Source organism: Pleurodeles waltl, chromosome 2_2 (genome assembly GCF_031143425.1).
Source record: "Pleurodeles waltl isolate 20211129_DDA chromosome 2_2, aPleWal1.hap1.20221129, whole genome shotgun sequence".
Taxonomy (NCBI): domain Eukaryota; kingdom Metazoa; phylum Chordata; class Amphibia; order Caudata; family Salamandridae; genus Pleurodeles; species Pleurodeles waltl.
In genome coordinates this window covers 664,412,434-664,440,430 of record NC_090439.1, presented here as the reverse complement: position 1 = coordinate 664,440,430, position 27,997 = coordinate 664,412,434, and the positions used below count along the sequence as shown (strand labels likewise).

General features: G+C 48.8%; 1 protein-coding gene across 2 annotated transcripts in view; it reads left to right on the top strand.

The window, feature by feature from the left end:
* NSMAF (neutral sphingomyelinase activation associated factor) overlaps positions 1-27,997 on the top strand; it is a 665,048-nt gene that overhangs the window by 244,960 nt on the left and 392,091 nt on the right. For both annotated transcript variants that reach the window (XM_069220229.1, XM_069220228.1), the window contains exon 11: positions 2,931-3,002. In XM_069220229.1, the coding sequence (XP_069076330.1) occupies positions 2,931-3,002 (72 nt within the window). The remainder of the gene's footprint in view (positions 1-2,930; positions 3,003-27,997) is intronic.

The window sequence follows — 27,997 nt, the reverse complement described above, 5'->3', positions numbered from 1 at the left end:
GTCATTATTAGTTACCTTGTACAGCATTAAGTAGGCTTAAGTGACGAGATCACTGTAACCCATATCAAATACAGCAATAATCTCTCTTATTCCAAAGACAGGCAAAAGCACCCTACAGAGCTCCAACTACTGTGCCAAATGTCTTCTCAATGTGGTTGTGAAGATGATAATGAACCTCCTAGCCACTAGATTAAGCGAAGTGATCCCATCCCTCATCCACGACTTGCAGGTGGGCTTTCTACCCAGGCGTTCCTTTGGGAATCACATGAGGACACATTGACTAGGGATCTGGAGACACAAGCGCTAGCCTTCCTATTGTATACGGAGAAGGATTTTGATAAGGCACAATGTAGATACCCTTTTGCACCCTCAAGAGGCCTGGCCTTGGCCAAGACTTCAATACTGAGATACTCTGGTTGTACATATCCACAATGGCCTATGTTAACTGCGGAGGAAACCTCTTGCGCCCAATTTAGAGCTGGTGTGGTACAGGTCAAGGCTGCCCCCATCATATCGCCTATTTTTGTTAGCATTAAAGCCCTTATCAGCAGCACTACATATATCAAAGGAGGTAGGGCATATAGACAAACCATCTGGCACAGCCAAAGTGTTTTTGAATGCTGATGACATTCTAGTACCAATAACAAAATCTCACACTTCTGTACTGCCAGTCTTCTCTCATTATTTCCTTTTTCACAATGTTCTACCTTCAAAATTAACTGGGAAAATGCACACCTCAAGACTGGGCAAATGACCAGGGTGATTATTTAGGGATACCCCTTCAAATGGATACCCAGTAGATTAAAATGCCTAGGTATTCAAGTTAATGACAGTCTGGAAATATGGCAGAGGACAATCTAAACTCACTTATGCCTCAAATGAGAAGCTGTTACTTACAATGGTCACATCTCATCCTCTCGATGTGGGTCAGGATCCAAGTCAGAACAAAATGACAGTTGCTGCCTGCTACAACTCTATTTTGGGATTGAAATCTATTAGAGTTAACCACAGGTGTTGGAGGCTTATACAATGTCAGGAGGACTAAGACCACTCCATATAAATATATTACTACTATGCTCATCACCTGTTCCAATTTGCCAGGTTTCTACCCCAAACACTGCAAAATGCATGTTGGTCAGCATTGAGAGACAAATAATTCAACGAGCAGAACCGTATTCTGTGGATACCCACCACGAGAGGCAAGCTCAAACCCTGTCATAGATTTATGATGTATTTTTGTGATCAATGGCCTAGGCTATCGAAAATAGACCCTCAATTCCACTGAGTGTAGAGCCTCTTGGAAAATTACCCAACAGGAGTTTTATAAACTTTCAGGATATACAACTCGAATAGGCTTGCTAGAATCCTATTTGTGGCAATGTAGGCAACTACAGAGATGACTTTATGGTCATTTATGTTTACTAACCTTCAGACTCCCCAGATCTCCCTTTCTACATTATCTGAAGACATTTGGGCACATAAGAGGAGAGGTCTGCAGGATATGTGGGCTGATGGTCAAGCCTTTGTATTCTAAATCAGTGAAATTATTTACTAGGCATAGATGGCAAACTATCTTGAATAAAGAGTACTCTGAATGGGAATCCAGACTAAAGTTCCGTATTTCAATATCCTTCCCCACTGGTATTGGTATCTCTAGAGGTCACGTTCTGCTGGTTTACTACCTAATAGCTCATTAGAAGCATTATGGATCAGTGTGATATCCCCCTTATTGTGTGGCTTTTAGTGTGTTAAATCCATATTGGCAGGCAGCATGGGCAGAGGTGGCTATTACACATATTCTCCAGATCACGCCCTCGATACACCTAACGTTATTGTACATTTGAACTGGCATACAGAGTCTAGACTCGCACTCACAGAGATGGTTAGCAACCTCCTTGGCCCAAGCTAAGATCTTTATCCTCCCTTTACAGAGTAGAACAGGTCTAATGGGAGCCTGTTAGTAACTACACACCTGACATCCATGTCAATAGTGTGAAGCTTAAGTCTGGTTGGGAGACGGGGAGCTTGATCAAGGAGATCAGTGGCAGTGTATTGATCTGGATGTGCACCGGAATCCCTCTTTTTAGGATATGTACCCTTGGGAGCCAAAAATATGTTTTTGAAACATGCTCTTGCACTTCACTACCCTACCCATAACACACACTGATCCCTCTGACTAACCTTTGGTTCGATCACTTGAGAACTCACTTCCTAGTAACACTTGGGGAAATGGCAATGACTTGTTCGTACCAGTGACCCCACATAAGATGCATGTTCTGTGTAAAATACATGTTGTAGAACATGGATACCCCATAGTCTCTTACATGCAAGACCTTGTTTGCTCGATTTGCATCCGCATAATCATTGAGATCCTAACATAGCCCCAGATAACCTTATTAATGTCAATACAAGTGGAGGTGCTCAATCTCTGTTCCATTTTACGTTATTTAGCTCGAACCACGAGATTGGTGAACTATGATCCATATTTTAACCCAGATATTTCATAAACTTGTTTAATTATTGCCATAGTGACTTTTGCTAATTCATGATTGGAACTATTAATATTTTCATTGTTACTTCATGTGGAACAGTAGGTACCACAGTACTTGCCACCCCTGTTGTCCCCATTCTTCTTCATTACTTTATATCCTTCTCGTTAGTCCGTAAATAATCTGGAATGTCTGTTCTATTAAATGCATATTACTAGTGTATTATTGTGACTCAATATACTAGGCAATGTACAATTGCTGGACGATTTGTGCATCATACTGTACCTTACAGCTACATATTTCAGGCCTGTATCTTTTCTAGTTTTCTTCATTATGTAAGCCCCCAATACGGGGAGAATATAACCCCAATAAGAAATGTTGCCAAATAAATAAATAAAATGTTCCTTAAACTTGGATTGCTCTTGTTTTTTGTAATTTCAGAAACCGGTTCTTCAGATTAAGCTTGAAGATATACGTCGTATTTACAAAAGAAGGCATGGCCTAATGCCACTGGTGAGCCAAACACTAATTTCTAAATCTAGGTTGTACACCTTGTTCAGTTAGACACATGGTGGGTCTTTTTTTTTAGTTTGAGACATTATCTGACAAGCTGATTGTCAGTCAGACTGAATGGTTACTCCAATCTAAAACATTGACTTCATTAGCACATATCTACTATTGTGGGCACGTAATAGAGGCAAAAAGTTGCCTTGGCAGGCTCTTTGGCTTTTTATTTAGGCTACATTTCCTTACCCAAGTCTTCAAGTAAATCTGTATGTTACATTAAACACCTGAACTGTAAGGCATGCAAGGTAGATGGTTGCCAGAGGTTGCTTAAGGGCCAGTTGTTTTTGCTGGAGCTCTTGAAGTATAAACACTTAAATCTCTATTCTTTTTGATGCAAGCCACTGTTCATACCTTTGTGCCATGGCATGACAAGCTCACAAAGAAGGCTAATTAAGTCTGCATAGCCGTATTCAGACTATAAAAACATGATCACTTAGTTGCATTTCGTGTGATGTGTGTGAGAAGATTGGCTAGCAATGTGAATTTTGTCTAGGTCTTGCATAAACTCACGAAAAATGTCATCACAACAGGGGTAATTGGTAACAGTTTTGACCTCTCTGTTCATGGATGCATTATAGAGAATAAGAAGCAACATTTTCGAATGTGTAAGGGAAGTGCGCAGAGGACACTCTTTCTGAAAGTTTTAGCAAGATCTGACCTAGTACACAAGTGGTGCTGCTACTTATGGATACTTTTGGAAATCTCTCATTTAAGAAGGGTCTACGTCCCATCAACTAAAAACACTTGGTGCCATGTCCATTTCATGCCCATGCTGGGATGATAGTTTGTAGCTGAGGGTGGTAAACTTCATTAGCCTATCTGTTCGCTCTTCTGTTGGTTGTCCAAAATCTGGTTGATGAAAATATAAATTAGTTCTCTGTTAATTACTAAGGTTGCTTGTTTCTTTTTTGCGATAATTTCAGACACAAATCTGAATTTATCATGTCTCTTGGCCTTATTTCTTCCTCCTCAACAAATTGGCTGTGTTTTCTTATACAGTCTTTAAAGGCATAATATCTGCTCATCTTGCCTGAGGAGTCTTTGATGCCTATTTCATAAACTCTCTTTGGTCAGAAGTGTATAGGTATCTGGACCTAGATATAGTGGACAAGAAATGGATAGAGGCTATGTTCTTTTTATTTTACCCTTTAAATCTGAGATGTCTCCGATATCTGCAACTGCTGTTTCAAAGTCTGTCTACGTCTGAGGTATTAGACGTCTTACCCTGTACACACAATTAGAAGAGAGCTTTAACCTTGAACATTTGTTTTAGACAAGTAGATGCAAGTCGAATTTCAAATCCTCAACCCAAATCGAGTAAACTTGTTAGAAAACCAAGTAAAATTCAAGAGATGTAGCTTGTTTCAGGGTCCCGGTGCCTTGACTCTGTTGAATTATGAATGCTTCGAGCCACAAGGTGTTGTATTATTTTATACTTAGCCATACCTGTCAAAGTCATTGTAACAGACCATTAATCACCATGTCACTAACGGCGTGCTAGCATTTCTTTAGTATTAGTAGGAGTTGTTTCCTTGTTGTATTGCATTTTGAATGTTGTAGTCCTAGGCCACCCATCCAACATGTACTACCCAAGATTAACAAATACCACAAAGCATGTTTCTCCAGACCTTCTCATAACACTGAATTCAGAAACCACATTACAAAGACAACCCTTGTATTTTCCTATCCTTGGCCCAAGGAGTGAAATAATTTTGTTGCTTAACCTTCTGCCACTAAACCCCAGAATAATTTTTTGTGCACATGTTATTCATTCTGCAAGCATATTCCATCAGAAAACAGAAGCGAAGACGCAAGTCCCTATTAATTGCTATGGCATTCTGCTCGACCACATTGCCGCCTCTACATGAGATAAGTTTAGAAGAGACTGGGTGTACAGTGGCACCAAAATGAAGGCCACTTGGAACGCATTATACAACTTTACCAACAGCTAAAAACAGGTGGTTGCACATTTGAAACCTAGAAGGTGGGTTATTCTTTAGGAGCCTATTCGGGCTACTGTGTAACAAAAAGTTAGCTTTGTGGGTGGCTGAGGCTCCCATCTGTAAAGTATATTCACCTTGTTCCTTTGGACACCAAATAATGGTGTTTATACATCAGCCTAATGGAACTAAGTGCAATTCATCTGGCATTCCAAACTATCTTACTGGGTATTCATCATTAACAAATAAGATTTACTCTGTACAGTAAGGCTGAAACATTATATGGTTATACGCAGGGCCAATAAACAAGTAGCATATTGATTATTTAAGAACCAATTTCTGGCATAGAACACTGGACAAGCTTGTCCAAAAATCCAGAAGATAAACTCTCCCACATCAGGTTGGCATTGCATGAATGCACCTGACTTGTTGGTTTCCCACAATTCCAAATGGTTCTACACTATGCTAGGCAACAAAATACCCACCGAAAAATCATAGGATTTAAACTGTGATGTGTCTGTTGGAAGGAGATGTCACAGATCTGCATGAGGTGTGCCTTTCGTGCCTTGACTTAGTACACAACTCAGAGTGTGATAAATGCGGCTTAATACACCTGAAGGCGATTTGAGACTGGGAGGCGAACTTTGATGTCACCGAACAAAGAAGTAGGTGGTGGACTTTGTGCAGATCCTGCTCCCACTCTAAATGTGTGAGCCTGGTTCTCGGGCCGCTCCTCTGAATGCTCCAGTTTTTGCTAGACGTCCTCCAGTAAGTTGAAGTTCAAACTCATGCCTCAAAAACTCAACCTACCTCCTGCCACTCCGACTCCAAAGAGAAGACACAAGGGTGTGGAAATGTCAAATGCACTTCATCAAGGCCAGCTGTCACAAAGCTGATCCCACAATTGATTCCCTTGCACCTTTCTAGATCCATCATCGACCCTGCAGTAGATTGAGGACCGTGAAGAGGCCATTCTGAAATGTTTCCGTGTGCATCCGGTCACTGTGTCTTACTTTTAGGCCCATGAAAATACAGGGACCTTCAGTTAGTTTACTACCTGAGGGTCTCTCATCTGCACAGTCTGTTCCCTTATGGCCCGTTACTGGGCAAGTAAAGACTCTGGTATATACATTTACTCTGTCCCCACGATGGCGCTGGAAGATGATCAAGTGCTGATGCCCATGATAGATTCCAAACTGATGTTGGCCATAGCTCTACCAGTGTTGCTGTGATATTATAAAGGCACAACCTGTTGTCCTATACGTTGGCACTAATCCTGTACCTCATAACAACCTTAAACTCTATTTTTAGCTCAGAATCTGATCCTGTGCCAGAGCATGCACCCCAGGCTATTAATCATGATGAAAGTTGGGAGGCGGGTTTTCCCCTTGCTTATTATCCTGATGACGGTTCATTCCTTGACTTTTATAAAATGCTAGTGGACTTGATACCTCCGATGAGACTGTACTTGACTCCCTGCATGGGTCACCAACAGAGGAAATGCCTCAGTTGCATTTAATGATGCCTTTCCAGACATTATGATGGCCTTTTGGTGAAAACCATGGTCTTGCCTGTCTATGAACAAGAAGGTGGCCAGATATCATAGGCTGTCACCGATTTTCTCACCAAGAACTCAGTCCAGAAAGCAATTAGTACATGCCTTGGCCGATAGGGTGAATTCCAAATCAATTCCAACCACTCCTCCTACTAGTTTTCAAAAGGATTGATGTGTTTGGAAAATGTATGCTTTTTTCCTCCTCTCAGTGCTGCAGTCTTTTAACTCTGTCTGTTGGGCCTCTATATATATGACCTTTAGAACACAGCCAGCAACATATTTCTGACAGACCCAGAGGACCTTAGGGCCTCAAAGGCTCAGATGTTATATGATGGGCAGGATACGGCCCAGTGTGTTATCCAACTAGATCTTGATACCACAGATTGCCTTGGCTGGTGTGGTTGGTACCAGTGTTGTCCTTCGAAAACATGCCTGGACAAGATCCACTGGATTCTTCATCTCTGGCCCTGCTAATGGCCTTGTCTTTTGATAGGTCTCGTTTCTTTGAAGAAAAGATGGATTCCCCTTCATAACGTTTTAAGGACAGCAGAGCTACAGCATGTTACTTGGGATGTTTGACCCCTACCAAACAATTTCTGCATCTGCCTCTGAAATTTAGTGGCTATTCCAGAGGACTGGTATGTAGGCAGAAACAGCTGTCTCAACCAGTAATGCAGTAGAAAACCCAGCTATTTGAAAGCTGTGGTTGTGGATCTGGTAAGCAACATGCGGATCAGCAGCGGTGTCAGTCTTCCAGTTCCTTCTCTCTTGCTACAGTAGCCAACAAACTGCTTTAGTTTGGCCTAATTAGTGCATGCCCTCCCAGTAGGAAGCAGAACACAGCACTCTCTCCCGGTTTGGCATCCATCACATCCAGCAGTTGAGTCTTGCAAATTGTTTGAAAAGGCTATTCTCTTCTCCCAGTCCTATATTCCTCCCATACCAGTACAAAATTCAGCAGAGTATCTGTTCATCATGCTGCAGGAGGTGCGTCTGTTGCTTTTCAAGGGTGCCAGCAAGAGGTGTTAATCTCACTATTTCCTTAACATGAAAAAGGATGGGGGCCTCAGGCCTCTTGTGGACCTTCAAACTCTAAATGCTTTCAAGTAAAAGAGCAAATTAAAATTGCCCACATCTTATCTGCTGTGGACATAGATGACTGCATGTGTCACTGGACTTGCTAGACGCATATCTTCATATACCCATCCTGCAGTCCCTCTGCTTTTACCTGCTGTTCATTGTCAGCCAGGAGTGTTTTTAGTTTACCTTGTTCTCCTTCAGCCTCACCAGCATACCTCAGGTGTTCATGAAAGTGATGGCTGTGGTCGCTGCCTATCTTCTTATGTTAACAGTCTCTGTGTTCCCCTACATCAGTGGCTGGCTGTTGAAGTCAGTAGTGAACCACTTCCAGGTGAAGGTGGAACTATTGATATCATTGGGTTTCACCATAATTAAGCCATTTTAAGCCTGATTCCTTTGCTTTCATTGGGGCTTCCATTCATCAGAGGGTATCCTTGACATGGATTTCAGAGTTTCTCCTCCACAACAGCAAATCCAGGACATTTGGACAATGATCCCAATTTTTCAGGCTTGATCATGGATTACGATGAGCGTGACTCTGAGGCTTTGTAGCTTCTTAGCTTTGTCCATCCTTCTTGTCCACTATGCCAAGCCTCACGTGTGCCCTGCTGTGAAACCGGAAGTTCCAGTAAGTCCTGCAACAAGGCAGCTTTTTAAACACCAACCGTGTCTTGGATGAGACCGCTTAAGGTGAATCAACTGCAGCAATGAGTATATCAAAGGTTTGTGAAGCAATGATACCGGGAAACAAGCAGGTAATTAAAAAGTGTCTTTATTTTTCCGTCTCTGAGGAAAGATTTACCATAGCATAAACATTCTACCAACTATCAGAATGTTCCACCAGGGAAGGTGGAGAAGGTGGGAATTACAGTTAAATGCTCACATGAAGGAGATATTTGGGTCAAGCAGGAACACAAGTAGGCATGAATGACCTGCATAGCTCCCCAAACAGGGTTTTCCAGTGCTTTGGCAATAAGGTAGGGGCAAGCAGAATGAGACACAATTAGAACATCCAAATTTAAAAAAAAATCCAAAGGATGGTCACAAAATAAATTACAACACATCTCTTTTGTTGGGGAAACAAGGGAAAAACTCAAGAAGATCATATCTCTTAAAACTCCTTTTGCTCACTAGGAGTTCTTCTAATCTGTTGATCGACTGGCTACAGTCTAATTCAGATTGTACTACATGTGATCTTTTTATTACCCAATGCACCTTCTCAATGTTCGGATGGTATTTAACCAATCTGTTATGCTCAACATTTATCCATTGTCCATTATGGCAATGTTTTGTTTGACTTCAGCACTACACGTTTGGAGACTTTACTCTCCCTGCTTTCTCACTGAACTGGCTTTGTAACCAACATCAGCTACAACTCAACATTTGACATTTTACTCCACATTTAGAATCGTACCAATTCTTGTATTTCATTTGATGTCTACACATTTTGTTCTTGCAAATGTCCTTGTCAAAACTCATGGGAACTCCCCCACCAACCAGCTTAGGCATAATTTAGTGCAAGGTTTCCTGCCTTTGACGGAAGACAAATTGGGATAGTCCAGTGATCAGTTTGGGAGCTATGCGATAAGCCCATAACACATCTTGAATGGCCTTCTCTACAGGGTTTCTATTTATGCATTTGAATTAGATACAATTTGTAGGACCCTGGGTTACTGGTTGAGGGGAGTAAAACTTTACGCAAGTGGCAACCGCAATTCTTGTCAGGGTGAAACACAAGCAAACCCCAAATTAACTTGTGCTTGACCATGTGGTAGCTTGGCACAGTAGTAGTCCGGCTTATTTTAGCGGCAATACGTAAAGTATTTTTGCTGAATTTTAAACAGTAATAAAGTGAGAACCCAACACAAGAAAAGTCCATACCAATTTAGAAACATAGAGTAAACTTTAATAAATTATTTGAGATCAAAACAACAAAAATCCTATCAGTAGCACCGGAGATAAGCAATTTTAAACGTTTAACTAAAAATAGTGCCTAAAAGTACGAAGTGCCAGCTGTGGTTATCTGGTTGCGCCAAACCAGGACAACGTTGCACGTTTGAGATCTGGCCCGATACAGAGACCAAGTTAGGCAGCTGAACGAAGTACCTCTAATACTGTTTGTAGAGTGTTGCAAGATCCCGCGTTAACGATGTGTCACGCAGCGGCAGTTCCCAAAAGGGTGCGGGTTGCAATGCAAAGTCCTGCGGGTTCCGATGCGAGGTCCTAAATCAAACACATGTTGTGCATCAGCAGTTCTCATGACACCATCAACAGGGCATTGGCTGCAAGGGCCTGCATCGTTGTCTAAGATACCATCGATTGGAGGTGGATTTGGGGTCAGGCTTGCGATCCGAACTCCTGCATCAGGAGTGCGGCACACAGTGACGCTTCCGCTGAAGGGCTGTGAAGAGATGCAGCGTGCTGCAGTTGTGCTGGCAGAAATCATTCAGGCCCACGCTCAAGAGTCCAGAACTGGGGTGGCACTACTTGGAGGAATGTAGGAGGGTGGCCTGGTTTGTAGTGGGTACCTATGGTACTTACACCTTATACCAGGTCCAGTTATCCCTTATTAGTGAAATATAGGCAGTGCCTAGAAGCCAGGCTCTAGGGGTAGCTGTAGCTGAGCAGCCAAGGCTTATCTAGGAGACATGCAAAGCTCATGCAATACCACTGTATTCCCACAGTACTTGCACACATGAAAGAAAATACTCAGTGTTACAAAAATAAAGGTACTTTATTTTGGTGACACAAATGCTAAAAATACAATAGAGACTCTACTCACTTAGGAGGTAAGTAATACACACATTATATACATTAGTATGCAAAAACAGGTGTAAAAACAGTTAGAAAACAGTCAAATAGTGAAAATCACAATAGTTAAAAATGGGCCTAAGGGGAACACAAACCATATACTAAGAAAGTGGAATGCAAATGTCGGTTTCCCACGTAGGCAAGTGTAGTGTGTAGAGGGGCACTGGGAGTATTCGAAAACACCAAAGGTAAGTAATAGAACCCACCCTAGAGCCCAGGAAAGCAGGAGTAAATCACAGTAACTTTCCTAGAACACACAAGAACACGAGAAAGAAGATAATGTAAGAACCAGAAGAGACTGCAAGACACCAACAGTGGATTCCTGGACCAGAAGACATTTGGAAGAAGGGGACCAAGTCCAAGAAGCACAGAAGAGTCCCGGGAGAACAGGAGCCCCTGCTAACCCAGATGAAGGTGCAAAAGAAGAACCACAGATGAACTACAGTCAGCACTGCACCCAAGAAGACAGATGCAGGTTCCTGGTTGGTGCAGATGATATCCCACACCGGATGGAAGATTGCAGTCAGGTTTGCATCAGTGCATTCCGCTAACAAGCCTTGGCACATGCAAAGCTTGCGGTTAGCGGAAAATGGTGCTGCCCAGGACCAGGAGGGATCTGGTGGACTCTACCTAGGAGGGGGAGTCAGAGGGGGCTCTCAGCAACTCAGAGTCCACAGAAGACCAGGAAGCTCACACAGGAGTCCCACAGCACGTGGACAAAGAAGGTGCAAAAGGAGGCCCACGCAGCACTACAACAAAGGATCCCACGCCAGCAGAGAACCACTCGGAAAGCTGTGTGCCGCAGGATAGAGTGCTGGGGGCCGGAACTGCACGGTGCACGAAGAACTTCATGGAAGGATGCCAGCAAGCTTTGGCAACTGCAAAACATGCAGTGCACAGAGGTACTGTCTTGCGTGGGGAGGCAAACTCTTACCTCCACCAAAGTTGGACAGTAGGACGTCATGACCGTCGGGACCACTTCAGTCAACCACTCATGATGCACGATCCACGCAACTCGCCAGGCGATGGGACCCCCACAGCTGGTTGTCGTTGCAGAGAGGTGCCTGCTGAAGCAGGGCAGTGACTCCTTCACTCCAAGGGAGATTCCCTCGTTCTTCTGATGCAGGCTGAAGACAGGCTGTCCTCTGAGGATGAACGACCAGGAAACAGTTGCAGTTGTTGGCAGGAGCTGAAGATACAATGTTGCAGAAGTCGCCTTTGCTTCTTTGTTGCAGTTTGTAGAGTTCCTGGAGGGTCCAGATGCAGTTTCTTCGGTCAGAAGGTGAATTAAAGGATACAGAGGATCCCTTCTGGAGTCTTGAAATCCGAATAACCACCCAAGACAGAGACCATAAACAGCCCTGAAAGGGGGATTGGTCAGCTAAAGAGGTAAGCACCTATCGGAGGATGGTTCTGACATCACCTGCTGGCACTGGCCACTCAGATGCTCCCAGAGTTCCTTGCCAACTTGCAATTCAAGATGGCAAAACCCAGGGACCCTCTGGAGGAGCTCTGGGCACCACCCCTGGGGTGGTGATGGACAGGGGAGTGGTCACTCCCCTTTCCTTTGTCCAGTTTCGCGTAGAGCAGGTACTTGGGTGTAGACTGGATAATGCAAGGAGGGCATCAAATGTGCCCTTCAAAGCATTTCCAGTGCCTTGGGGAGGTTATCCCTCCCAAGCCTGTAACACCTATTTCCAAAGGGAGATGGTGTAACGCCCCTCTCCCAAAGGAAATCCTTTGTTCTGCCTTCGTGGGATTGAGCAGAGGAGGGCAGAAACCGGTCTGTGAGGTGGCAGCAGCTGGGGCTGCCTGGAAAACCTCCGAAGGCTGGAATGGCAATACTGGGGGTCCTCTAAGGAGCCCCTACAGTGCATGGCGTGATACAACTAATGCTTGCAAAATCCTTGGGGTATGATTCCAACATGTTTGATACCAAAAATGTCTATGTTCGGAGTTACCATTATATAACTGGACATAGGTAGTGACCTATGTCCAGTACACGTGTAAAATTGCATCCCCGCACTCACAAAATCCGGGAAAATGGCCCTGGAGGTCGTGGGGGCATCTCTGCTAGTGCAGGGGTGCCCTCACACACAGGTACTCTGCAACCCGCCCTCAGGGCTGAAGGGCCTGCTATAGGGGTGACTTACGAGTGACCTGATACAGTGTAAATGGCAGTGAAAGGGTGCATGCACCTTTTCACGTAGGCTGCAATGGCAGTCCTGCAGAAGCCTTTGCAAGGGCTCCCTATGGGTGGCAAAAGAAATACTGCAGCCCATAGGGATCCCCTGGGACCCCAGTGCCCTGGGTACTTAAGTACCATGTACTAGGGACGTATAAGGGAGGCGCCAGTATGCCAATTTTGGGTGAAATTCTGGTAACCCAGTATGCAACAACAAAATTTAGAGGCGAGAGAGCGTAATCACTGGGGTCCTGGTTAGCAGGATCCTGGTTAACACAGTCAAGCACCTGACATCAGGCAGAAAATGGGGGTAACCAGGGCAAAAAGAGGGTCATTTTCAACAGAGGGTCAAGATGCACATCAAGCAGAGTCCAGCTTTTGGGTTGATGATGTTTGGAACCTTTTCTGTACCCAAGGCTCTGGTAAGGAGGCCAGACAACTAGCCCTTGGAGACCCTCTGGAGGACCTATGTTCAAGATGCAGATCCTGTCCTCACTCAGTCAGCAGGGCAGCAGAGTGGCAGTCCTTCCTGCAGAGCAGGAAGAAGGACTGCTTCTCCGCTGCCTTCTGTGTATTCAGCAGATCCAGAGGTGGAGTTGGGTCTGATGGTCCAGTATTTGTACCTGATGCCAGCTTTGAAGTAGGAGAGGGTTCTAGAGGTCTCCACCCACAGCGTGCTTAGAATTTCCTTTCTCCATGCCCTGGCCTGAGCTAGTCTGGGGACACAAGAGACTAATGTCAAACTCTTTGTGAGTGTGCTCACACAGAGCCTTTGTGGTGTGAGGAGTAGTAGGTGACAGATCCACTATCTATCAAGTCAGAGGTGGCCCATCCTGCCAATGATCCCCCCTTTGTCTCACTGTCTGGGAGCAATTCACAAAGACCAACTGCACCATGTTATTTGTCCCAGGATATAGGCACCGGATGGTTTGAGCAAGACAGTCCCAACTTTTTAAAAGGGACTTTTTAAGAATTGTGAGGTAAAATCTGACTATGGTTGGGGACGTGGCCAAGCAACGATGGAGTGACAAGCGGCAATCCAGAGCTCTCACTGCAACCCTCCCATCCGACAAAATCCTGACATAAAGAAGAGGTCTGTGGGGTCGCTATGGTAGGGCACAGCAAAGCCTACCTTCCTGCAGACATTGACCATATTGGAAGCCTTCCGCAGGGTAGGGAGACGAGAAAGCCTGACTCATCCGGCTTGGGCATCATGGCAGGCAAAATGGCGGCGAGGAGTAGCATATAGACCCCTGCTGGTGACCACGCTCCCATGCTTCACGCATCTACCCAACTTGGAGGCGGAATGTAAGCTGCCCCCACGCTGCAGTGCTGAAGAGCAACATGGACCCTCTGGGGTCTCTATGGTTAGGGGTGGGCTTCAGATCGCATTGGGAACTATGACAGAGTCACAAATGTGAGGCGTGAGTGCAGGGCTCTGTGAGAGGCTCTCACTCACCCTGGACCCGGCCTTGAGGGTCAGAAATCGGCTGCAGCTGGCCTTGAAGGTTAGTAATCGACTTCCGAAGAGAAAGCCTGAGTTCAGCAATGCAGCGCTGGGACTGAGAACTGCAGGAATGGTCTGTCTGCGCGTCCCTGGGGCGTGAGACCAGCTGGTGAAGGTGGGTGAAAGGGCCTTTTGTTGATGTCTGCAGGCTTGGCAGCTCTGGGGTGGAAGCAACCCAGGGTGACACGGCTTATTTTGACATGGGGTAACAAGCGCACCAGCCTACAGATATTCGACTGCTGTTGCTGGCACAGTGCGCAGGACTTATCGGGGGCCCTGGTTGGTGGCTGTGTCCTGCGAGGAGGGGTTCCCTCCATCCAAGCAATGAAGTGGGCCTATATGGGTGCTTATCCCTAAAGACCAGAGAGTCACGCAATTAGTGGGGCCTGAGGAGAAGTGGTCGCACCCCTCTAAAGCACACAAAGTAGGAGACTGTGACATGGGAAAAGCATGGGAAAAGCATGGGGAAAGAGGAGACTTCATATACTGACTTGGAAACTAAAGCCAGAATCTTTGAAGGACTCTGTGTTCCAGGAGTATGTGGGTGTTGCTATTCGTCAATATTTCTCAGATAATGAGGAAACCGCATCTTCTCCTCAGATAGAAATTGGATTCCCTCAAAGCTGTCATCAGGGGTAGACGTATCTCGGAGGCAGTGGGGAATCGACGGGTTCTACAGGTGAAAGTTACAGTGGCCAAAGAGGTGCTGCTTAGCACCGAGATGCAATACCTGGGGCACCCAGAGGCACATTCTGAATTGTTGTAAGCGAATTAAAAGGTAGAAGAACAAGTAGAGCGCTTTAGAAGCTTTGACTATAGGAACTACACGATTAAGGTCCACGCAGAGCGAAATCGTACTGGAACTCTGCTGGCGTGGTTGCCGAATCCAGCTAAAAGGTGCTCAGCGATCTTCGAAGTCAAAGCAGATACAGGACAAAGGTTATTGCACCAAACAGACATTATTAGGGACTTTAGGGATTACTACTCTGCACTTACGACCGCACAAAAGCAGCAGTGTTCACTGTCTATATTGAGCAGGCACTTGATGGCTTTGAGTGGATTTTCCTCTACTCGGTTATGGACCAGTTCGGGCCTGGGAGTGAACTTTACAGCATGGACTAGACTCCTATATATGGCCTCTCTGGCCCGGGTGTGCACTGGGGAGTTATGTATCACACTGCTATCAGGTGGCCAGGGGCACCAGAATGGGATGCTCTCTGTTGCTGTTTTTCTTTTCCCTAGCAATAGAGCCTTTGGCTGCTTTTGCAACGACTGGGACTGTTTACAGGGGAATCCCCTGAGTGGGGGGCACACCCATTATATTGCACTGTACGCTGATGATCTATTGATTTTCCTGAGCAGTGCAACAGCTGAGCTGTCACATGCTAGAGAACAATTGGACGCTATTCTGGCCTAAGGGTTAATTAGCAAAATGACAGGTGTTCCCCACAATGTTGAATCAACCTCCACTGCCCAACTTGGAAGGGGTTCAGTGGGAACCTATAAGCTTCCTGTTTCTGGGTGTTAAAATTAATTGTAACCTGGTACACTTGCTGGATGGGGATGGGGATGTGGACAGGGAAGGCGACAATAGACGTTAAGAGGTCTATGGAGATTTGGAGAACCCTCCGTCTAATCAGCGCTTCAGGCCCACTGGTAGCATTTCATGTGCAGGCCCTGGATACATGTGATACCGTTTTATTATGGACTTAAAAGTACATTAAATGTGCCAGTTGGGTGCAAGACATTTTACCATGTTTAAGGGAGAGAGCACAAGCACGTTAGTACTGATTAAAAGTGGTAGAGTGTGTGGCGTGCTAAAAGCCAACAACAACAGGTCAGAAAACACGAGGGAGAAGGAATAAAGTTTGGAGATTACCCTACAGAGAGGGTGAAGTCCAACACAGTCCTTTATTATTCTGTTAGCCTTATCCACCAGGCCATTTGCCCAGGGCAATACAAGGCCATTCTTTGAAGTGCTATAGATAACATTGGTTAAAATCTCCCTTATGGCACTGGAAGTGAACTGCACTCCATTATCTGTGACTAATATAGACAGAACATCTTCCATGAAAAATGCATCCCTTAAAAAAGTAGTTAACCAAATTGTTGTGTGATTTACCACAACCCAGTGTGAATGGTAGTCAGTTAAAACAAGCTTAAAGTGCTCAGGAATACTGTTTATATTGATGGGTCCAATTGTGTCTAAGGCAAACTCATCCCATATTTTCTCAGCAATGAACACTGAGGCTAAGGGAGATTTGTGATTTGTTTTAATTTTATCATTAAGATCTCAGTTGGTGCATTCTTTTACCTTTTTGTTCTACTAAAGAATACATTCTAGGGAACCAATAATTACTTATTAGTCTGGAAAGTTTCCTGCCTATATGACCCTCATGTACAAGGTCTTATGATCTAATTTTGTTACTCCTCATGAGGTATGATCTTGTCCTTTCTAAAACTGTTTCATCCATTAGGTTTATCCTGTTCCTGATGTCCCAGTAATGTTTTAGCTCTTCACTAAGTGCACTGCACTAAGAAGGCTAAGCGGACTTATTACTCCATTTTTATTTGTCCATCCCTTCCAATCATTCTTTCATCTTTCTTCTGAAACTGTTTATGATGCCACTGGGCTAATGCATAGCTGCGTCTCTTGACCTTGGAAACTGCCTTCTCATTATGATCATGTCAGCTCATCACGTGAGTGAGTCGCAGGTGCTGTTGGTGCAACTCCACTATACAGTACCTTTTTCTGGACAGCTCATCACGTGAGTGAGTCGCAAGTGCTGTTGGTGCAACTCCACTATACAGTACCTTTTCCTGGACAAATCAGTGCTGAGGACTCAGGAAGCTTTTCTGCCAAGTCATGACTCCCACCTTGGGTAATCCATCACTCTGCCAGCCTGCTTTGCTCCACCCATCCCTCGAACAATGAGGAGAGGCTACCTTGGTTGGATTCCAGAATGGCTTTAACATAGATCGTTCCAAGGATCACCATCTGGATGATCAACTATTTGTGGGATTCTCCGTGGAGCAAAGGAAAGTTGTGCAGAAAGCTGTGTTGAAGTGCTGTCCTCTACATTAAGATCTGCTACACAATAGCCAAGAAACCGTGCCCTGAAGGTCTGTGAGCCCACTCCACAATGGCTAAGGCCAAGACAATTGGCTTGGCGTGAGGTGTGCCTGTCCTTGGCATCTGCCAGGCTGCAAATTTGGGCACAAATTTGGTAACAAAGCAATGTTGACTTGACAACCAGGTCTGAAGAGAATGTAATTTTGTGAGCTCTTTTGTTCAAGACTTTTTGATCTGAGCCACAGACCCCACACCTTGGGGAGGGTTTGCTTTGGTATCTATTCCAAGGTGTGTAATTTGACATTAGAAACATCAATTTAAAAAAAAAAGTTACAGACCTCCAGTAACACTCTTTCTAATGAATACTCTATTTAACCATTGATTACTCAATGCCCTTCCACCTCCTAGTTTTGTGCACTGTCCTTTTGAAAATAGAAGTGTCCCAATTTAATACTGAGAACACTGTTGCCAACAATTGTTCACGCATCGTGGCTGAGTGAAAAGACAAGAAACTGATGTTGGCGTGCAGGGTGTGGTGCTAATAGGCAGCTCCTCTGTTTTTTCTGGGATGTTATGGAGCCAAAATGAGCTGCACAATGCCGCCAGGACTGTGCCGGAACATTGCTATGAAAAAAATCTTCATATCCCTTCTGGTGCCTGGGTGATTTTCTGAAGTGAATATTCTGCTGCTAGCTCGAGCATCTACCTGAACGAGCATTACTAAAGGTAAATAAAAACTCTTAATGTTATATCAGTTCATCACTGAATACTTTACAGTACTCACTGTATTGCAGGTATATTTTTGGGCCCTCTTTTCACCACAAAAAGAGAAAGTATGTTGCTTAGGTACTCATAATAGTAAAGAGGCTACTGGATTTGGGTGGTAGGATCGCCTGGATTGCGTAGGATCGCTTGGATTGCTGGTACTGAGTACAATTCCTCACCAGGTGACACCTGTCAGCCTAATCCGGGTTTTCTGGCTAACTAGCAGCGCCTCTCTCTGACCGAGTTGATTGTGGCAACCAGGCACATAACAAGATAGACTCCTCAGGGAATCGTGGTAAATCAGATTGCATCCCTTTCTCTCAGTTACCAAAATCTCACTCAGGCAAGACAACAGAGGCAGAGTATAGTTCAATAAGCATTTATTGAAATAAGTGCATCTATATATAGCAATTACTAGGATGATAAAACACAATAAAAGCAAGCACGTGACTAGAAGTGCAAAACACAAGAACAGTCCTACCATACCTTCAAAAAGGGGGATGGATCTATAATCCCCCTTTCTATGCTAAGTATGCTGAGTATGAGCACAGCATACTAAGGCCCTCATTCTGACCCTGGCGGTCAGTGTTAAAGCGGCGGCCAACCCGCCAACAGGCTGGCGGGCTAAAAATATGAATTCTGACCCTGGCGGGAACCGCCAACACAGGCCGCCGCTTTACCACTCCGACCGCCACGGCGGTACAAACAAACAGCGCGGCGGTCACCGCCAACAGGCAGGCGGCAGACAATGTACCACCCACCCTATCACGACCCACCAATCCGCCACCTTTTCCGGGGCGGGAGCCCCGCCGATAAAAACACGGCGGAAACAGACATCTCCAATGGAAAACGCTTACCTCGACACACTCCACGCGGAATCGGAACAGCATGGAACCCGGACTCCACATCCTCCCAGCCATTGCCTTCCTGCTCTTCTTCCAGGATCACGAACCTCGCCGCAGACGACAACAGTGAGTACTGCACCTACGACACAGGGGAGGGGGGAGGAGGAAAAGTTACGGGCACACACATACGCCACACAACCAACCCCCACCGAAATACCTACACACCTATGCAGATAAAAAAGTCAGAGTGACACCCCCAACCCCCCCCCCCCAAAAACAAAGACAAAAGGCAATGAATGTAAAAGTAGAACCATATTATTGCAACAATAAAGTATAGCGACCTTAGCAATATATGAAGAATGAATACACATCTAGAACTCTATCCATACAAGTAGCAAAAGTCCGGCCCAGTCATTCAAAGTCCAAATGTCCGTGGGCCAATGTGCAGCAACACATGGGCAAAGCCCACACACGAGATCGAGTCCTTTGGAGAGAACACTGCTGGGGCATCACTAAAATAAAGAGACAGGCACCTCAGGGGGAAGGGAAGGGGGGGCACCTCAGCCACATGAGTCCACGACGCCAGATCCACGAAGGGCCTCCATGCCCACTGTGCCATCCTGGGGAGTGCAAAGCCACAGTCTCACAAGTCTCTACAGTGGGTGGATTGCCCACTGTGGCATCCTGGGGAGTGCAAAGCCACAGTCTCACAAGTCTCTGGTCATGGAGGAGGCATGGTGGGCAGAGTGCGTCGTGAAGGCCTGCCCGACACAGAACCGGGACTGCCAATGGGCCAGCGGTGCTTGACAGGAAGGGCCCAGCGGAGCGGTGCTTGAGATGAAGGGCCCAGCGGAGCGGTGCTTGACAGGAAGGGCCCAGCGGAGCGGTGCTTGACAGGAAGGGCCCAGCGGAGCGGTGCTTGACAGGAAGGGCCCAGCGGAGCGGTGCTTGAGATGAAGGGCCCAGCGGAGCGGTGCTTGAGATGAAGGGCCCAGCGGAGCGGTGCTTGACAGGAAGGGCCCAGCGGAGCGGTTCAGAGATGGCGGTGCCCAACGGAGCGGTGCTTGACAGGAAGGGCCCAGCGGAGCGGTGCTTGAGATGAAGGGCCCAGGGGAGCGGTGCTTGACAGGAAGGGCCCAGCGGAGCGGTTCAGAGATGGCGGTGCCCAGCGGAGCGGTGCTTGACAGGAAGGGCCCAGCGGAGCGGTGCTTGACAGGAAGGGCCCAGCGGAGCGGTGCTTGAGATGAAGGGCCCAGCAGAGCGGTGCTTGACAGGAAGGGCCCAGCGGAGCGGTGCTTGACAGGAAGGGCCCAGCGGAGCGGTGCTTGACAGGAAGGGCCCAGCGGAGCGGTGCTTGACAGGAAGGGCCCAGCGGAGCGGTGCTTGACAGGAAGGGCCCAGCGGAGCGGTGCTTGACAGGAAGGGCCCAGCGGAGCGGTGCTTGAGATGAAGGGCCCAGCGGAGCGGTGCTTGATAGGAAGGGCCCAGCGGAGCGGTTCAGAGACGGCGGTGCCCAGCGGAGCGGTGCTTGACAGGAAGGGCCCAGCGGAGCGGTGCTCGACAGGAAGGGCCCAGCAGAGCGGTGATCCTCACGGCGGGGCCCTGTTCAGCGGTGCTCCTCACGGCGGGGCCCTGTGCAGCGGTGCTCCTCACGGCGGGGCCCTGTGCAGCGGTGCTCCTCACGGCGGGGCCCTGTGCAGCGGTGCTCCTCACGGCGGGGCCCTGTGCAGCGGTGCTCCTCACGGCGGGGCCCTGTTCAGCGGTGCCTGTCTTGTGTTTCCAGTGAACCACACCTGGCCAATACTTGCCGCTCAGTCTGCATTGGACCTTTCCGTTGCGGGGCCCTCCTGTGATGGAGTCCTGGGGCCCTGGCTCTCCTTCGATACCCCCGGAATGGGGCTGGTGGGGCCCTCATGGCCAGGTCGGCTGCTCCCTGCCTTTTGCTCCTTGCTGCCCTTGCCCTCCTTGGCAGACTGTCCGTGGCCCTTGTCTCCCTTACCCGATGTGGCAGGTGACGGTGCAAGGCTACACTCCTTGGGGGCAGGCGTATCAGGCCTGTCGCGCCTGCCCTTCAGTTTTTTGGTCCTCTTCCCAGGGGGGGGGGCTGGCTGTGCCTTTGCTGCTGGACGATGTTCCAGCCCAAGGAAAGGGCGGACTCCAAAAACCAGGCACGACGTTCTTTGGAGTTGCTGGGCTGGTGGTGGCTGAGGTGTTTGTGGAACTCTTACGGGATGCAGGGGGTGGGTCAGGTGAGGAAAAGAGGTCCACTTTAGAGAGGAACATTTTCTTTGGAGCCATGGGAAGGGTGGCTGGAGTGGGTATGGGAGTGGAGGAAGAGGATGTGGTTGTAGGAGAGTCAAGTGTGCTGTCTTTGGGTGCAGGTGCTTGGGCAGGAGGCTGACGTGAGGTGAATGGCTGTTGTTTGGGTGCCTGCCTGCGTTTGTGTGGTTGGGAAGCGGGGTGACAGACACACTGGGAGAGGACACAGGGGACGTGTACAGGGCAGTGGGGGTGGTGACTGCACGTGTGCGGACTGGTGTGGAGGGTGTGCTGGTGATGGGTGCAATGGCTGATGGTGGTGTGCTTGCAGGTGTGTGTGGAGACGTCACAGGGAGGGAGGAGGGAGACGAGGAGGTGGGGGACACAGAGGAGGTAGTGGCTGTTGGCATGTCTGCATCTGGATGTTGCTTGGGTGAATGCTTGTGTGTCCTGTGGTGCTTATGTCTGGATGAGCTGCCCTTGGGTGTTGAGGTGTGTGCAGGCTGGTCTGTAGGTGTGGATGGGATAGGCAGAGGAACAGGGGAGTGGGACTGGGTGGAGGGAGTCAGAAGAGGGAGGCTGGAGACAGGGACAATCGCTGGCGTCAGTGCTGAGGCCAGTGCGTTGAACGATCGTTGATGGGCAGCCTGACCCGAATGAAGGCCCTCCAGGTATGCATTGCTTTGATGCACCTCCCTCTCCACACCCTGGATGGCATTCAAAAGGGTAGACTGCCCAACAATGATGGTCCTCAGGAGGTCAATGACCTCCTCACTGAGGGCAGCAGGGGTGACTGGGGCAGGGCCTGAGGTGCCTGGGGCGAAGGAGATGGCCGGCTTCCTGGCCTTGCGGGCACGGGCCGAAGGCCGAGGGGCTGCTGGGAGGGCGGAGCTGGTGCGCTGGGTGGCGGCTGTACCTGTAGGATCGGTGGGCACGGATGTTGCCGCCACCGCAGGGGAGCTCCCTTCTGAGGACGTGTCGGTGTCGCTGCCGTCTCCACGGGTCCCCGTGGTGGAGCCCCCCTCGCCCTCCGTCTCACTGGTCATGTCGGAGTCTGTTGCATGGCCCTCCGGGGCCATGTGAGATGCAGCTCCCTCTTGCGCCGATGCCACTTCTCCTCCGCCTGATGATGCTAATGCACACATTCACAGAAAAACAAAGAAAATGGGGGCGGGGTGGAAAACATAAAGACAAGTTGAGTGCATGCATTGGGGACACCGTTGGCGGAGAGGACAGACACAGAAGCCCCCTGCACTACGCTGCGCACTTGGGGTACACTACTCATTCACTGGGACATGCCCTACAAGCCTATGGGCGACAACTGCCCACACAGTATACACTGGTCCATGAATCGCGTTACTAGGCACCCTACAGAGGTGGGGGGCGGGGGCACAGGACCATACTTCACGGACGGGCCTATCCTACAGAAATAGCCTTGGCTTAGGGATACCCACAGCCCTCCTCCCCCACCCAGGCACCTCCACTGCGCGCAAAATAGCTGAATGTGCTGGTACTCACCCCCTTGTGTCTGCTGTGATGTCCTCAAGCGCCCATCTAAATCGGGGTAGGCCACCGCCAGGATCTGGGACATCAGGGGGGTCAAGGTACGACTGGCACCCCTCCTAGGTTGGGAGGCCATCCCCAGCAGAGCCTCCGCGGTCTTCCTGCTCCCGCGGCGGATGTCCTCCCACCTCTTGCGGCAGTGGGTGCCCCTTCTGGTGTGGACCCCCAGGGCCCGGACGTCCTTGGCGATGGCACGCCAAATGTCAATCTTCTGATGGGCGCTGACCTATGTGACATGTACAGGGGGGGAAGAGAAACATCATCACTTTTCTGCATGCTCGATGTGAGTGGCCCCCCCTCCCCAACCTTGCCATGTGGCACATGCTCTCATCTGTCGTGCCATGCATTCGTCATTCGCTGCCCTCCCCTCCATCGTACATCCTCCCCACTCAGCCCAGGCATTGGGCACTATGCATTGCCCCGTGTACTCACCTGTTGGTCTGGAGGCCCGTAGAGTAGCGCATACTGGGGGAGGACCCCGTCCACGAGCTTCTCCAACTCCTCGGAACTGAAGGCGGGGGCCCTTTCCCCAGTCGCAGCAGCCATTGTCACTTCCAGACCGAGGTCACAGCAGCACTTGCAGTATAGGTCCTCTCCTGTGGATGCTCAGGTCTCGTGTGATCAAGCCGAGAGAAAATGGCGGTTACGGCCGCGGCGGTGCGTGCCGCGGCGGTGCGTGCCGCGGCGGTGCGTACCGCGGCGGTGCGTACCGCGACCGCCGGCGCTCACCGCCATTGGCTCCTGAAACCCATAGGGTTCAATGTTGTCCAAAGCGGCTTTGCGCCGCGGACTGCGACCGCCTACCGCCACGGTGTGCCACGCTTGCGCAATGACCTCACTTCACATTGTCACACTTCACAGGTCAGGCAGCCGCCATTTCAAGGGCCCACATGGCTTCATTCCTACTGCGTCACACATGGCTATGCCTTGCACCGACAATCATACTAGCCATTCAATCCCGAGAGATTCGTGTACTGGGCATGCTGTGGGCACTTACCTGTGGGTTGCTTGACTCTGTGCTCCATGTTGTCCTTCCTAGGCATCGTCCGCTGGGACTTGCGAGGAGACGGAGGAATCTTCCCGTGTACAGACCGCTGGTGGACCTGTCGACAATGGAAGAAAGACACGTCATACTCACCTACAGACTCAACCGTGCCACTATACAGGAACTGTGTGCCCAGCTGGAGCCAGACCTGATGTCACCCATCCGCCAACCCACAGGGATTCCGCCTCTAGTGCAGGTGCTGTCAGTACTGCATTTTTTGGCAAGTGGATCATTTCAAACTACCGTGGCCATTTCATCTGGGATGTCTCAGCCTATGTTTTCAAAGGTGTTGTCCAGAGTGTTGTCTGCCCTGATGAAATACATGCGGAGCTACATCATTTTCCCTGAGGTGGGTGACTTGCCTACAGTGAAGGGTGATTTCTATGCCCTTGGACACATTCCCAATATCATTGGTGCCATTGATGGTACCCATGTGGCTTTGGTTCCCCCAAAAGACGATGAGCAGGTGTACAGGACCCGTAAAAATTATCATTCGATGAATGTCCAGGTGGTCTGTTTGGCTGACCAGTACATCTCCCATTTAAATGCCAAGTTCCCAGGGTCAGTGCATGACGCGTACATCATGCGAAATAGCAGCATCCCTTATGTGATGGAACTGCTACAGAGACACCGTGTGTGGCTAATTGGTGACTCTGGTTACCCAAACCTGCCTTGGCTATTGACCCCAGTGAGGAATCCCAGGACCAGGGCAGAGGAACGGTACAATGAGGCCCATGGGCGGACTAGGAGTGTGATTGAGCGGACCTTCGGCCTCCTGAAGGCCAGGTTTAGGTGCCTGCATATGACTGGTGGATCCCTAATGTACTCACCAAGGAAGGTGTGTCATATCATCGTGGCCTGCTGCATGCTTCACAACCTGGCTTTGCGACGCCAGGTGCCTTTCCTGCAGGAGGATGGTCCAGATGGTGGTGTTGTGGCCGCTGTGGAGCCTGCGGAGAGTGATGAGGAGGAAGACGACGAGGATGACACAGACAACAGGGACAGAGTGATACTGCAGTATTTCCAGTGACACACAGGTAATAATCTACTCCTGCATTGTATTATATCTGTAACTGTAGTGGCTCTCTACTGTCTGACCTTTCACCCCAATGTATGGTAACTTAGTTGTGTATATCACTTCCTATTTCAGTGATCTGATCCCCACGGAGTGCCCTCTGGTTTTTTTCCCCATGGACTACCGCTGTGTGACACTGGTATGTTGTCCTCACAATGTAACTAGAAATGTTTTGTTGGTCATATCGAATACATTTGGTTTAAATAAATAGATAGCAGAATCCAGTTGGTTAATGTGCAATAATTGTGTTTATTGAAGTTTTAAAATAGGTGTATAGTTCAAACAGGGTGATGGTGGAGGCATGTCCATGGCAGTGTCCAGACTCTCGTTCCTACAGGTCCATTGTCCATATGCCTGTGGAAGGTGGAGCAGGGGCAGTTCAAGGTTGGACAGGGTAAACAAGTGGGACAGTGGGATGACATTTGGGGGTTTCCGTGCATGGCGGGGGTCTTGACATCCTACTCTGTCTTCTTCCTCGATCTCAGGCCTTTCTTGTTCTGCAGGGGGTGGGGTCCGGGAGGGCCATTGCTGTTGTGTCGGGGCCTCCTGACCACTAGCGGAGGTGGTGGGCTGTTCTTCCTCCATGCTAGTGGCAGGGGCCCTTTGGGGGGCCACATGGTCCCGCAATGTGGTGACAATCTGGTTGAGTGCCACCACGATTGTACCCATTGCGGAACTGATGCTGCGCAGTTCTTCCCGGAACCACATGTACTGGCCCTCCTGCATGGCCTGGATCTCCTGGAACCTGGCCAGGACCGTCGCCATCGTCTCTTGGGAGTGGTGGTACGCTCCCATGATGGTGGTGAGGGCCTCTTGGACAGTGGGTTCCCTAGGCCTGTCCTCCCTCTGTCGCACAGCAGCCCTCCCAGTTCCTCTTGGTTCCTGGGCCTCTGTCCCCTGGACGGTGTGCCCACTACCAGTGCCCCCAGGTCCCTGTTGTTGTTGGGATTGTGGGTTACCCTGGGTGCCCTGTACTAGTAGACACACCGCTGCTTGACGTGTCCTGGAGACAGAAGCATGGGCCCGCTGGGTGGGTGCTGTGCTGGTGTTTCCTGAGGGGAGTAGGTCTGCTGTGGCCTGGGGCTGACTGAGGGTAACCGACTGTCCAGAGGTCCCCGATGGTCCGGGCTGGTCATCAGGTTCTAGGTCGACAGAGCTGCTGTCATCACTGGGGGCCTGTTCTGGGGGTGGGATGGACATTTCTGGACCCTCCTGGCCGGTGCGTTGGCGTTCGGGCCCTGCAGGGGTAAAAGAATATGGTTATTGATTTTGTGTGTGCCGTGCGATTTGTGGGTGCCCTTGTCCCCCAGTGCTGGCAGTCCCATGTGGGAGGAGTTGTGAGGGTGGTTTGTGGGGGGGGATGGGTATGTGCAGTGGTCATGCTTAGGTGATGGGTGTCCATGGTTTGTGTTGGCATTCAGGGGTTTGGGTTGGGTTGTGCTGGTGAGATATTAACAGGGAGTATGTGTGCTGGGGGGTTGGGGGTGAGGGTGGGGGTGTGGGTTGGCATGCTGGTGGTTGGGGGGGGTGAAGTAGTTGAGATTAGACTTACCAGAGTCCATTCCTCCACCTACTCCAGCGAGGCCCTCAGGATGCAGGATGTTCAAGACCTCTTGCTCCCATGCTGTGAATTCGGGTGGAGTGGGTGGGGGTCCGTCGCCAGTCTTCTGCACAGCGATGTTGTATCTTGACACCATCGACCGCACCTTCCCCCGTAGGTCGTTCCAGCGCTTTCGGATGTCTTCCCGATTTCTGGGATGCTGTCCCACAGCGTTGACCCTGTCGACGATCCTTTGCCATAGCTCCGCCTTCCTGGCTATTGTGGTGTGCTGCACCTGTGTGCCGAAGAGCTGGGGCTCTACCCTGATTATTTCCTCCACCATGACCCTGAGTTCTTGGTCCGTGAACCTGGGGTGTCTTTGGGGTGCCATGGGGTGGTGTGGATGAGGTGTGGGGTGGTGTTTGTGGTGATGAGTGTGGTGGTGTGTGGTGTTTTGTGCGTAGATGTGGTGTGGGTGATTATGTTGGGTTCCTGTGTGTGTTGTGGTTTGCGTTCCCTGTGCGCTCTCTCTGTGTATTGCGCCTTGTCTCTGAATTTCGATTTGTGGGGGTTTGTGGGTGATGTGGGTGTGTGTTTTATATGGTGATGGGTGTGTGGGTGTGGTGTGTGTATGTGTATCAGGTGTGTGTATTTCGAATTGTCCAATGTGGCTGTGTTTTGTAAAGGTGTGTGTATTTTGAGCGCGGCGGTGTGTACCGCCAATGGAATACCGCGGTTGAAAGACCGCCTCGTGGGTTGTAATGGCATGGGCGTGGTTGTGTTGGCGTGACGGTGGAGGTTTGGTCATCTCCAGTTTATCGCTGACCGCTGATGAGGCGGGCTTCAGTGGATGTCGGGTTTTTGGCGGTTTGGCAGTTGTGGGTCAGAATGACCGTGGCGGTTTACCGCGGCCGCGGCGGGATGATGGCGGTCTTCTGACCGGCGGTAAGAGCCTTTTACCGCCAGGGTCAGAATGACCCCCTAAGTCTAATCTGTCCTTCGGGTTTCCTCCTGTGAGAACATCATCCCTCATACCTGGAGAAGAGGCCTGTAGTCCAGAAAGACACCATCCCCATATAGACCGGGACTCGGCCATCTAAGCGGGTAGCTGTAGCGAAGCATTCAGCAATCAGCATACAGTTGTGTTCATCTGGCTGTAATCTCCCTCTAACATGTCTGGGACAAAGAGGTGTTCTTATAATAAAACTGCCAACAGTCTAAGAAATAGCCCGCTTTTTCTGTGAATGTTAAGGGCACAGCATATCACGTTTGTTGGCAATCCTATCTGACTGTAGCTTTGGAAGGAGCACAGTCTCTGCTAAGAATGCATTGCTTTTTCCTAGGCAAAAGGAAAGTGCGATAGAAATAATAGAACCGCACCACAAAAGTGGCTCTTGCTAGAAAAATAAAACCATGTTGACTGACGAAAATGTATCTAGGTGAAAGTGCACAGCTGCAGGCCTAGGTAGCTAAAATAACCTGTGTAAAATGTGGCTAAAAGGGCTATACAACAAGTCAATGTGACTAAGTAAACCATACAGTATATTGTCTTTATACGTTTATTCTTCAATAAGTGCCTCATCCACTCTTTCACTTCGTAACACCCTCTCTCCTCCTCTAAAGATGTGCAGCCTCCTGTAGTTCTGTCTACGCATTCCATGAAATTTGTAGAGCCATACATTTCATGTACAGGAATAA